The following is a 13519-nucleotide window of genomic DNA, read 5'->3' on the forward strand; positions in this document are numbered from 1 at the left end:
TTCTATATTGTGTGGGGCGTTTCCTTGAGTGCAGGAGGCTCTGTGCTGCAGATGGTTGCCCTCCCACTCCTGCAAGGTAATGGGGATGGTGACAAGGGGGTGGGCAGATGGCAACCCTGGTTCCTCCTGAAGGACCTGAGAGAAGGGGCACTGAGGAGCTAGGCCTCAAAGGGAGGCAGGGAAGAGCATCACATTGTGTATAGAAAGACTTGCTTACTTGGCAAATATATTTTTACATGGATCTGGATAAGCCATCGTTCCAAATTCTGACACCACGATTCTGTTTGCCTCAATATTGCAATTGTATGTGTCGCTGCGGAGGTATTTACTTCGATAGAAAACTTCACCTGATAAGAAAAGAAAAGAAAAGAAAAGAAAAAGCTTTACATGCACACGTAAACCACACATGGATTGATTAATATGGTTCCAATTTCCCACTCATTATGCAAACTGAATTTGATACTTTTGTATAAAAGGCACACCTTAGTTTGACCTCAGCAGACATAGTTCTAAGCATGATTTTGGGACCACATATGAAGGACAGGAGAAGAACCCTGTTGGGTCAGGCCAAAGGGCCGTCTAATTCAGCATCCTGTCCTCATAGTAGCCAACCAGGTGCCTATGGGAAGCCTGCAAACAGCGCTTGAGCTTGTGGTAGGGGAGAGATTCAATGCACTTCACATTTAAAGGTGAGTCAGATGTTGTTGGACTCCAGCTCCCATCAACCCCAGGCAGTGGGGCCAATAGGAATTGCAGTCCAACAACATCTGGAAGGCATAACATAGGCTATCCCAAATATTTACCATGAAAAATACAAAACAAATCTCATGATGCAGGACAAGGGTTAGAATCATAGAATTGGAGAGGTGGAAGGGACCCTGAGAATCATCTAGTCCAGCCTCCTGCAATTACAGGATATGCAAATGTCCCATATGGGGATTGAGCCTGCAACCTTAGCATCAGCACCATTGCATGTCAAGGCCCTGAGTCCTCCTCCATTTGCTGAATAATAAAACACACGGCCACCAGTATTTCAGGTAAATGGGATAATTAAGGCCACAACTTTATTGGTTACAGAATATGAGTGGTATTGGCTTAGGCACTGGAATTGAACCGACTATATCTGACTCCTGCCCGCCATGCAGGTAGTCTAGTAAGGGTCAACCACCAGTAGGAGAAGCCATGTTGATATACATCAACTGAGAGCTCCCCCAGGGTCCCCGATGGGGTTGTGGCATGGCCCTAGCTCATACCCAGGCTTTGGACAAGATCCACACCCCCCAGATTCCTTTAACGGAATACTCTTAAAGAGGAGGGACAGGTAAACCAGGTTTTACCAATGCTTAACCGCAAGTTGCACGCGAAGGCGACCGGCTGCTTCAGTACCCAAAAGAGGCAGAAACAAAGAAAACTACCGCTTGTTTACACAGTGAAGTGGGAAGCTAAGGCAAGCAGAACGGGAGCAGCGGCAGAGATCCGACGAAAGAGGAGGTAAAAAGGGAGAACCCTCTGGCCGCGTGGCTGTTTAAATAATGCAAGCCACGCCCCCGGCCGGCCAGATTGATCGGCTGGGGGGCGTGATGCAGCCAGGACTCCCTGTGACATGGCGGCATCACCACGCCCCCCACTGTACACGGGGAGAGCGTGTGGTTTGCCTGCAACACCGCCCCCCTGGGAAGGGAAGCGGCCTACTCTAACCGACTGAGCTATCCAGGTTGTGTAAGAAGGTACTGGGTCTAGAAAAGGTTAGAAGCTTTTATAATCAAAGCATACAAAGGCATTTGTTTCAGAACAAGGAAGAAAACCCATAACAATTCCAGATCTGCTGGGCCTGCCAATGACCCTGATTAGAAAAATCAAACTTCACTTCACTTCACTGGCTGCATTGTAAAAATGCAAATTGTGGAAACACGTTTACAAACTAAAGAAAACACCAGAATAAGAATATGATAACAGTGAAATCCCAAATAAAGACAGCATCTACTGTCCTGGAAACACACAAACTCTTCAAGTTTGTGCTGTGTTAAACAGAAAGCACAGAGTGGTTACTTTTCAGGTGTTCAGAATTATGGCAAAATTCAGACCAGAAGTAATTGGGAAGGCAGAGAAAAGGATCATATGAACTATTTGCTCCTGACCAAGCCAAGGTCACTTTGTTTTGGCTGCTGCTACTCCCTGTATTGGGGTCATTCATTACTATATAATGAATAGGCTGAAGAGTGAAACCTGTTTCACAAGTGGCCTACTTTCGTGCTTGGCTTCAGAAGCTAAAAAAAAACTGCAGAAGGGCAGACTTAAGTCACTGAAAACTAGGCTAATGTAGCATGTTGCCCTTTTACCTTTGGGAAACCCATCAGATCTTGTGTGCATCACCATAAAGGTGAATCTTATAGATTTTTTTATGGGCAACCTGGCATTCCCTGGTGCCAGCCTCCATAAAGAGGCTTCTACTTCATGGTTTGAAGCAGGAAGGAAAGAAATCACCAGTGCAGACCTGCTTCCCTGGACAGGTCTGTTGATCATGGAGCAGAGTTAAGACCTCAGCAACTGGGTTCAAAAGCTCAGAGAAAATGACTTTAACCATCTTCTCCAAGCTGGTGCCCTCCGGATGTTTTGGACTACAATTCCAAATTGCCTAAGCCAGCATGGCCCAAGGTCAAGGATGATGGGCAGTATAGTCCCAAATAGCTGAAGAGCTGTACAAGACTGGGAAATTCATGACCCTCCCATCACCCCTTGGCCATGCTGGCTGGAGCTGATGGGACAGGGGTCCCACAACATCTGGAAGGACAAAGGTTCCACATCCCTGTTTAAAATAATTCACTGACTTTCAACCTAAAAGGCAAGAGCAGAGAAAACGCTGTGCCCCTTAACATATGTGGAGTACTTTCTCTTTATGACGCAGAAGTGAAAGTCACTAAGTACCTTCCCACCATCACATGTACAGTTCGGAAGCTGTCTTATTCCAGGTCAGAATATTTGTCCTCTAGCCGAGCAGGCAATTCCATAGGCCAGACTTTGCCAACCTGGAGACTTTCAGGTGTTTTGGACTATAACTCCTATCATCTCTGGTAGCTGGTAGCATCTCTCTAGGGTCTCAAGAAGAGGTCTTGCCCATCACTTGCTAGCTGAGCAAATATCTGAAGATGACAGGGATCGAATCTGGGACCTTCTGCACTCAAACAAGCTGTTCTTCCACTGGGTTGCAGTTCCTCCTTTAAACTGCACCAGGGTGTAAGGAAACAGGATCTAAGTCATGAGTCTTCCACTGGGTTGCAGTTCCTCCTTTAAACTGCACCAGGGTGTAAGGAAACAGGATCTAAGTCATGAGTCTTCCACTGGGTTGCAGTTCCTCCTTTAAACTGCACCAGGGTGTAAGGAAACAGGATCTAAGCCATGAGCCCAAACAGTGCTAGAATGTATGATAAAGAAAGGGAGTGCCTGGTGTGCTCTGGTCCATGGGGTCACGAAGAGTCGGACACGACTAAACAACTAAACAACAACAACAACAAAGAAAGGGAGATTGCCATCACTGGATCTGAAGTTGAGAAGCTTTTTCTTTGGATTAGATCTCAGCTTTTCCCCTAAACTAGCATTCGCTGTCCAACAGTGGCTAGTCAATGCCTCTGGGAAACATCCATGCAGAGCTTGACAGAGATAGCCATGACCTGTTGCCCAGAAAAGCTTTAGCACATTAATTATGGCGTGTCTCTGGCATCACAAATGACTAATGCATTTATTGTGGCATAAGACACCATGCTGCTCATCTCCTGTGGTGTGTCTCCATCCTGTGGTAACTGGAGGTAAAATCTGCCTTTTGAGCACTCACTTTCCATTCAGGTGCATTGCACATTTGTGTGCAGAAGGGCTCAGTGACAGAGTATAAGCCCAGGCTTCCTCATCCTCGGCCCTCCAGATGTTTTGAGACTACAATTCCCATCATCCCTGACCACTGGTCCCGCTAGCTAGGGATCATGGGAGTTGTAGGCCAAAAACAGAGCCGAGGTTGAGGAAGCCTGGTATAGGCTTTGCATGCAATGTCCCAGGTTCAATCCCCAACATCTCCAGGTCTGTCTCCTGCCTAGAATCCTGTAGAGCCCTTGTCTGTCAGTGCAGACAATACTGAGGTAGATGGACTAATGGTATGATTCAATAGAAGGCAGTTTCCTATGTTCCTCTTCAGTTTGACTATTAGCCGGTGGCGGGGAAGAAGGGGGCTCTATCCAACATCTGACTGGACTTCGTTTTTGCAAAATCACTCAGTGGCACTCTGCCTATTTATTAGGGATAACAAAGATATTGTATTATACAGCAGGCTATGTTTTGTTAAAACTGGCATTAAGTGTTTTTGTTGCTGAACTTGTATTTTGTGATATGGTGCAGAAATCTGGGATAACCCTAGTAGAGAGGAATTCGGTATAACCAAAAATAAGTTATGGTGTACACTAGTTGTAGTCCCACATTGTACACCTGAGACATTGTTCAGAATGGAAGTTGGCCTTCCTTCTTTAAAAACACATGTTCATAAACCCGCAAGTTATATATTGGACAAAACCCTTCTCTATGTCAGCCCAACACTTCGCAAAACTGAATATTTTAAACCTGCAGAAAAGAGAAGGCTGGGCACAACCTTGTAGGCATTTGACAATGAGTTATTCAATTTTACCTGTATGGCATCTCAGGATGCCTCTGACTATAAGATCCGTGGCATTGTTTTAGTTGAAGATACCAAAATGGATAAGGAAGGTGATACATGAAACCAGAGACAGTCAATAGGGTGCCCTCCATTAAATAATAATACTAATTAAACAACAATTATTATTATAATTATAAAATGGATTTTTGTACTGCTTCTGCCAACCCAGAAAATACAAAGATAGCTATGCCTTAAACTTATGCCAGAAAATACCAAGACAGTTTCACATCAAAAAACACACAAAATTCAATAAGAAAAATAGATTTTAGTAAACAACAGTTACCAAAGGCAACAGGGAAAGCCTGGGTGGACAGATAGGTTTTTACTACTACTACTAATAGATATGCAATACAAACAAGCTTACCATTTTTAATTGTAAAACTGTGCAACAAAGCCATGCCGTCGAACCAGTGATTGTATTTACTTTCCCCGATTGTATGCATGCCTGGACCATTACGGAGAAGGATTCCCTCCATCCAGCTTGGGATCTCACCTGGAAAAGAAAGGGACTTTTTGCAGTAGGATATTTGTTTCTGCCTCAATGGAACTCCAGAAGTATTTCTGTTGAATGACCCCCAATCGCCCAGCCCTCACTCTTGCCAAATTAATATGACATGCTGAGATCAATTTTGCAATGTGTCAAAAGTGACAGGATGAAGGTTGTTTGGTGATTTTAGAAATGTAAGGATGCTACCAGGTGTCGGATGCATTAGGCAAAAAAGGTGTATTAAGTCAGTAGGGTGGCACCATCCCAATAAAGAAACCATTCAAAAACCCCATACTACTCAAACTTCTGTTTCTCCCAACTGTTAGGATGGACCTACAAACTGCATGTATTTCTGTAAGTATGTTTAGACACCCCTCCCCCAACCATTCAGCCACTGGCAACACAGTCTGAAGTGGAAGATCACCAAAAGGGAGGCTTAACCCTTGAACCTATCTCATCCAGCTGCAGTCTGGGGAATAAAGCAGTTTGGCTGAGCAATTATCATGGGTTACATGGATTTTTAGAGAGTAGGCCTATAATCTCTTCTATTTCTGATGTTTTGTTTGTGAGTGCCATTGTTTATATAGCCAAAGTGGCGACACCCACATGCAAGAGGGTGTTATCAGCAGAGTTGGAGAAGCCAGAACTTTGCAAGTGTAGCAAATAAATATTAAGAAATAACCCCAAGTGGGGGGGGGGCGGGGCGGAGGAACTATCTAAAGCAGACCAATGAGAACTCAGCAGCCACAGAATGCTGACTGGTGGCTGCAAGGCAGGGGCCAGAAATGAAAAACCAGTGGGAAGAGAATAAAGTGGCTGGAATCCTGAACTGTTTGTTGTAGGTACTACTTGTTACTGTATTGGCCTGAATATAAGCCGCACTTTCCCCCCAAATTCTGACCATGAAAAGTTAAAGTGCGGCTCTATGGACTTTACATGTTTAGAGGCAGTGGTGGTGGACCATCCCTTACACAGAATTGGCCACCATGAGAAACTGGATACTGGACTAGATAGGAACATAAGAAGCTGCCATATACTGAGTCAGAACCTTGGCCCAAGCTTAGTAATGTCTATATTAACTCTCCAGAGTTTTGGATGAAGGACATTCCCAGCCCTACATGGGATTAAACCTGGAACCTTCTGTATGTGAAACAGAGACTACCTCTGTAGATTTAGCTGAAACCAGGAGCGCTCCTCTTTACATCCCTGCAATTTTCACTTGAGTGGCAAATGGGGAATTCTCTCTTGTTGTAAAGACAATCACACTGTCTATTTAAATCCACCTATAACTTAGTTCTGTGTGTATCTGTAGAAGTGGATGTCAACACATTTCACAAAGGCACTCATGCCGATGTAAATCCCAGATGAGCCAAGTCACAGTAATAATGCCAGTGCTAGACTTATGACGCACTGACCATGGCAGAATTTATGACAGCAATATCTTCAAGCCGTTGGTCATGTCAGAAAAAGGAAACCAGGATCCAAAGGCTCTGAAACTAGGCCAGTGAAACTCAAGGGAGCTTTAGATAATTCCCCTCCTTCGACAACCCTCTTCCTCATGCCACATTGCGAAGTGCTTTTGAAAATGAAGGGAACTTGGCTGTTCAAAGGAACAAGTAAAGAAGGAAAATTATCCAAGGGAGCTCGCCTCTTCTTGGATCTCACTCAGCCAGCCTTCAGCAGCCTGGTGCCCTGCAGATGGTTCAGACTACAACTCCCAGCATTCCTCAGCAATACTACATATGCTTACTTATCCTGTCTGAGTCACAAACATTTCCAATGATGTCAATCTCATAACTTGTGTGTCCCCCTAATTATTATTCCTTTTATAACTTGAGGCAACTTTTCTCTTACTTAACTATCCTTTGTGCCAAGATACGTTTGCCCTAATATTTAACCCAAATCAAGCTACCCTCTTACAACAGCAACATATTTCTTACAAAATGGCTTGATCTAATCCAGTATGAATGCCTTATGAAAGAGCTAGGTTTATCTAACATGCTTATTTGCATTACATGATGATTGACAGTGAAAGACGTGCAAATGCACACACACACCAAACAGGGAGACAGGAGGCAGGCAGGCAGAGAAGATGCTGTTCTTCTGTTTTTATATGGGGATTTTAGCCACATGAATAAGGCATTGAGGCAAAGCTATGTACATAAGGCCAAGACTTGATTCTCAGTAGCTTGATTTGCCGGAAGGCAGTTTAGTTCCTGTCCCTAGGGAAGGAAGTCCAGACTGCAGGATATGTTGGTGTCTCAGGTTTGAAATGCCAAACTTAGCTTTATTCTTGTGAGAGTCCCTGATGTGGATTGGTGCTACGGTATGTGTGGCAGGGGTCGGTGGGGGAGCTAATACTTTCATGTCTCCAGCATGATTTGTGGTTGGTTCCTCCGTAATTTGGATTTTAAGAACTTGTATTAAACTAATTTAATTTGGAAATTTATTTTTTTTAAAAAAATCAAAATGGCAATGCACAGTAGAAGTCAACCAAATCTTTTAAACCTGAATCTTTCACAGTGCTGATGGGTCTTGAACTTGTCTGGCTTTGAAGCTATTTTTGGATCTGGTATGCTAATGCAATGAAGAATATTTCATATTCCCTCATTAGTTGTTGGTTGTCGTTTTGAAGGAAAAATAGGAGAAGGCCTTTCTTTAGAACAATGAGATTTTATTTACTAAAGTAGCAAAATGTCTGTCATTATGATGGGTAGGATACAGGTGGAGGAATGCTTTGTGCATCATAAGGAATCCTGGTCACCTCAATGGGTTCACTTGCTGTGCACCCATGCTATGAGATTCCTGTTCATGTGCAATGTTGAAACAAGACTTTGCCCACACTGCAGTAATGGCCCAACGGCTGGGTACAACTTTCTCCACACACCTGAATCATATTGGGAACACACTTTTAAATTTCCAAGCGTGCAAGCCACAACGAAAGATTGCAGCACAGTCACACTTCTTAAAAGCTTTAGGGTGCCAGCCAACCATGGCCACAAAGACTCTCCATTCCATCCCCACCTTCATTTTGTGTGCCCCCCACAACAGTCAATTTTCTGTGGATACTGAACATGCTTAATTCTTTTGCTGGAAGGAGAGGTTAAGTTTTGGGGGTTTTTTGTTTTTTTTTACTTCTGCAAAACTGTAGTTTCCTCTGAGGTTGCTTCTCTGTGAACCCAGTTTGGTTACAAACCTATTGGCGCTTACCAGCTGAGTTTGCTAAAAGAGAGAGCAACAAATCTATACTACATATTATCCTAATATAGGGTTGGGGAAACTTTCACCCATCAAACGTTGATGGAATGCACCTCCCATCATTCCTAACTACCTGCCAGGTTGCCTGAGGCTGGTTGGAGTTGTAGTCCAAAAAATATCTGAACAGACACAAGTTCCCTATATCTGTTGTCTAGTGTATGTTGTTGGTTGTGTAAGCCAGTGCAGTGTAGCAGTTGGCAAACCATGATGGGACTGAGGTTTACATCTCCAACTCAGCCATGAATATCTCACTGGGCGTACTTGAGCCCCCAACCAGCCTCTCTCTCTCTCTCTCTCTCTCTCTCTCTCTCTCTCTCTCTGTGTGTGTGTGTACACAGCACACATTTAAATCACATTGAAAGCACATTACTTCCCCAAAGAATCTATGATTCTCTTATCACAATGCGACCATTACTAGCATCTTTAACAAACTACAGTTCCCAGAATTCTTATATATCAGCCTCATCTACCTCTCAGGTTTGTTGTTAGACAAGGATCACAGGTGGATGGGTGAATAATCATGTATGCTGCCCTGAACTTCTTGGAGGAGCTGAGTGGGGTTTTTTTTTGGGGGGGGGGAGGAATAAATTAGTAAGTAAACAAAATGTAAGAAAGGAGACATTTTTCGCTTCAATCTCCTCGCTAAACTTCCGCACATGCCTAAAACGTCCTTAGTTATTCCAGCGGGTATTTTAAGGTGATGAATTTTTATTTTGTGTGGTTTATTTCATGTACATTGCTTAGGTATATAAATGCCTTAGATAAATAAAACTAAGAAAAATGGAGCGTGGGGGGTGTAGCAATCTCTAGGTGCAAGCATTGAGGAAATGGTCAACTTGCTGACTAGGCAGATGAAAGCTCAGAGAGGCGAGGGGGAGGAAGAAGACGACGTTAAACCACCACCAGGAAAAAGTGAAAGTACGACTCCCCTCCCCCTATTTAGCTCCGAGGAAAACAACCTGCCCCCAGCTGTTTTGGAGGTTTAAATGTATTTGGGCAAGTGTTACGCCACTTGTCCACCTCAGCCGGACTTTGAGGCTCAAGTCCAAGGGCAGTGAAGCCACATTCCCTCCCAGACGGTGATAGGAAATGCACATAAACAGGAAGTGGGGAGAGAAATAATCTAATTTATCTGCGATCCCTAAACTGCAATCCGATATTTGTTTACTAGGAAGTGGACCCCATTCAGCTCAGGCAGACCTGCTCTGAGTAAACACGTCTAGGAAAAAGAAGTCTTCTCTGGAGAAAGGCAGGAGCACCCCCCCCCCCAAAAAAAATCTGAGTTCCTTCGCAATTGGCTAGCTGCCTGTTGCACTTACCCTGCACTTCTGCTCGGAGGGGCTCCGGGTGCTCCTCTTTATTTCTGGCAAAAATCGCTTCCATCATCCCTACAGGTGCTGCCATCGTCCCAGCCGGCGTTACTGACGCTGCGATTTGCAGCTTTCCTTTCCCATCTAAGGCTTTGGAGAAGGAGGGGGGGACCCGCCGATTTTTCTGGTTATTTATATTTACGGGGTAAAAGGGTGAAGTCCGCCCCCAGCCGACTGCTAGTGGCTAAAGGGTGACCATGTGGTTTCTAAACGGCTGAGTATTAATCCGCAGGACTTTCTTTACTTTTCTGCTGAGCTTCACACTTTCTCTGCAAAGGCTAGTCCGCGCGTCCCGAAGTTGCGGGGTTTAGGATCACCTAGTTTGGAGGAGAGGAAATCCCTCCCAAATCGCCATCGGCTTCTCCTTAGCTTGGGAAGTTTGCTTCATTCGGCATGTCTTGTCTCCACTGCTTCGATATGTAATAGATTACTACTTCTGCTATAATCATACTGTTATTTGGCAAGGTTAATATACCACATAGTGGTTTACATAAAATGGTATTATTAATTGTTGTTGTTATTAGACGTGTTAGTTGCTTGTTGCAAAAAGGTCTCCAGGTTACCTGCAACACGTTTAAAACAAATAAATATACATTATACCACAACAGCGGAACAAAACAAACCCCGTAACAGCCACAGGATGCTTTGGGAGTATACCAGTAACAACTCCCTCCCCCAGCACCCCTTAGCCTTCTCTATGAAAAGCATTATTCAGAATAGCAATTTGCACCACCCACTAAGGAATATAATTACACAATGAAATTCAAAACAGTAACATTTGCACATATTCAAAATCCAATTAAAACTATGTAGTTTAATTGATTCAATTAAACTGATGAACTTGATCCAGGGATACCAGCTTTTCAAAGTTTGATAGTCATTGGCACCTCCAGCACCCCATGCCCTTACCTCTTAGCACCTGCCTGGGTAATCCCACAGCACCACCAACTTTGGGAACTGCTGCCTTAGTGTATCAAAAGCCTTGGGGGGAAGTGTAAACCTTTTCCTAGCACTGGAACAATGCCAACAGTGGTGGCAGCTGGAGGAGAGCATTCCACAGATAGAATAAAATCTAAGGGTCTGAGTATTATGTTCATATCAAGAGAGGCATATGAAATATCCATTTTAAAAATAGCAATAAAAACAGGTTTTAAAAACAGCAGATTAAAATAATCAAAACATACCGTATATACTTGAGTATAAGCTGACTTTTTCAGCACTTTTTTAATGCTTATATTGGAGTGAGGGTCCTTTTGGGCTGCTCCTTCGTCATCGTCCTCCTCCTCCTTTGCTGCTGTCGGCGGAGGTGACGGAGAAACGAGCAGCTCAAAAGCAGCCCTTTAGGGCTGCTTGTTCTTCCTCCGCTGCTGCTGCCACCAGCCTCTGGTGTGCTGAACTGGCTTATACTCGAGTCAATAAGTTTTCCCAGTTTTTTGTGGTAAAATTAGGTGCCTCAGCTTATACTCGGGTCGGCTTATACTCAAGTATATACGGTAGATAAAATTAACAGTTTTAAATAAAAACACAAATGTACAGAATTAAAGTACAGTGGTACCTCTGGTTACGTACTTAATTTGTTCCGGAGGTCCGTTCTTAACCTGAAACTGTTCTTAACCTGAAGCACCACTTTAGCTAATGGGGCCTCCTGCTGCTGCCATGCCGCCGCTCGATTTCTGTTCTCATCCTGAAGCAAAGTTCTTAACCCGAGGTAATATTTCTGGGTTAGCGGAGTCTGTAACCTGAAGTGTATGTAACCCGAGGTACCACTGTACGCATCTGGGGAGGCAAGTTTTTAGCAGCCATTTAAAAAGTAGTGTACAATGAAGTTACCTGCCTAATATTATTAGGCAGTGTATTCCAGAGAATAGGAACTGCCGCACTAAAATATCAGTTGCTTGCACAGCAAGCATTATTTTACACTTATAAAATGCCTGTTCTGCAGATCAAAGTGGTCAAGTGGGAAACCTGTGGATGCCCAGATGTTCCTGAACAACAACTCTAATAATTGGCCATGCTGGCTGGGGCTGATTGGACTTGGAGCCCCACAACATCTGGAGGATCCAGCCCTGCCTGGAGATGCCAGGGACTTGGTACCTTCAGCACGCAAAGCAGATGCTCTACCTCAACCCTACAGGTTTGGTATCAAGAACCTAGACATGGCCTTCAGCTGGCAGTACTGCAGCCACACATTTGACTGGCTCATCCTCCCTAGTCTCTTGTGCTTTGGCTATTGCTCAAGTCTGGGGTCATGAGACCAGATCTGTTCTACAAGGAAGCGACCAGCCTAAGTGGGTGAAAATAGACAGTTATGGCAGGGAACAGGGAGCAGAGGGAGACGTAAGGGAAACTGAGGCAAATATGTGTACACTAACAACTTTTCAAAAATTGCACGCTCCCCCCACATATCCATCCAACAGCGATTTACCAGTAATTTGTATCAGAAAATAGAAGATAGTCACAACAAAGGCTTTCAGATGATTTATAATAATAATAATAATAATAATATAATTTAATTTTGAATGCTAGTAAAAATAGCTCTTGTTGACTCTTACTCTCCCTTCTGAAACTTGAACATCGCTAACTGTGAGGTTACATACTCCACATGAAGACTCTGCACGACCCATTGCATGTCACAAAATCTCATGTGAATTAGAGTTAGAAAATCAGAAGCTTATTAACCGCTGTCCCAAAATGTGTTTAAATCTCTCTTAATAACCAATTAAGCAATTAACATATGCGTCTGCTAGAACTAAATGGCAGTTTTTACTGAATAAGGCTCTCGCTGCATAAGTTTGAAACTAGGTCCAGGAATATTTTAGATCTGCAAAAAAATTTCCTAGGTTGTTGAAGGGCAGCACCACATATTATGTGAAAACCACAGGAGCCCTAATGCTGATCTTTTCCTTTGGCTGTAAAACCAAGGCTAGAAAGATATGTTACTGTGGAAAATGAGTAAGTGGGAGCATCTCTGCCTTTTACAGAGAATCCAGGCAAAGTTACTGTTAGTCTGTTGCATTTCTGCACTTTCTGTGTTGTCCTCCTGCTTTTAATCACCCTCCCACATAATCTGTGGCAATTAATCAATATGTAAGATACACTCACAGCATCAGCCTCTCCAATATAAACAAAACACTATTTAGGCTTTCACAAGTTATAGAATTCTCTCCATGGGAAGCTGACAGACTTTCTCTTTCTTCCTAATTTTATATGGTGTTCGAATATATTTTTATTCCAGGGGCAGGGGCAGGGGTTGCTGGAATTTAGCACAGCTGTACGTCTTTTTTTTTGTTATTTCTATGCAGTATTTTATTGTTATATTTTGGTTTTTGATGGAAGCTGCTTTTGGAAATTGATTTGAAAAGCAGAGTACAGTAGACATAATCAAAGCAAACAAGCAATGAACCTGGCACATTTTGCACGCCATGTTTGTGCTCCAGCATTAAGCTATCCATTGCATATTTCAAAGTGGAGCTATCAGGACCATTCAGTGTATGATCCCAAAAACATATCCAGAGCATGGCAAAGAAATGGAAAGCTGGCAAACTGTTTGGGTACCAAAGGAGAACAGCCTTCTCCACTGCAAAACACTGGTGGCCGGATGATGGAATGGAAAATGGAGTATCCTGTTTGGAAATCTGAGCAGGAGTAACTCCACACTGCAACATTTTACTGCGGGTCTTACTTGTTCACTTCTTCTTCTGTTTATCA

The 13519-nt window shown here is 43.5% G+C and overlaps 1 protein-coding gene across 1 annotated transcript in view; it reads right to left on the reverse strand.

The window, feature by feature from the left end:
* Window positions 1-10015, reverse strand: part of BCO1 (beta-carotene oxygenase 1) — a 35181-nt gene extending 25166 nt beyond the window's left edge. The window contains exons 1-3 of the mRNA XM_053399563.1: window positions 9761-10015; window positions 5061-5189; window positions 218-347 (exon numbers count right to left, since the gene is read on the reverse strand). Of these exons, the coding sequence (XP_053255538.1) occupies window positions 218-347; window positions 5061-5189; window positions 9761-9845 (344 nt within the window). The 5' untranslated portion in view covers window positions 9846-10015. The remainder of the gene's footprint in view (window positions 1-217; window positions 348-5060; window positions 5190-9760) is intronic.
* Between the last annotated feature and the right edge of the window lie 3504 nt (window positions 10016-13519).

This window comes from Podarcis raffonei, chromosome 8 (assembly GCF_027172205.1).
Source record: "Podarcis raffonei isolate rPodRaf1 chromosome 8, rPodRaf1.pri, whole genome shotgun sequence".
Lineage (NCBI taxonomy): Eukaryota > Metazoa > Chordata > Lepidosauria > Squamata > Lacertidae > Podarcis > Podarcis raffonei.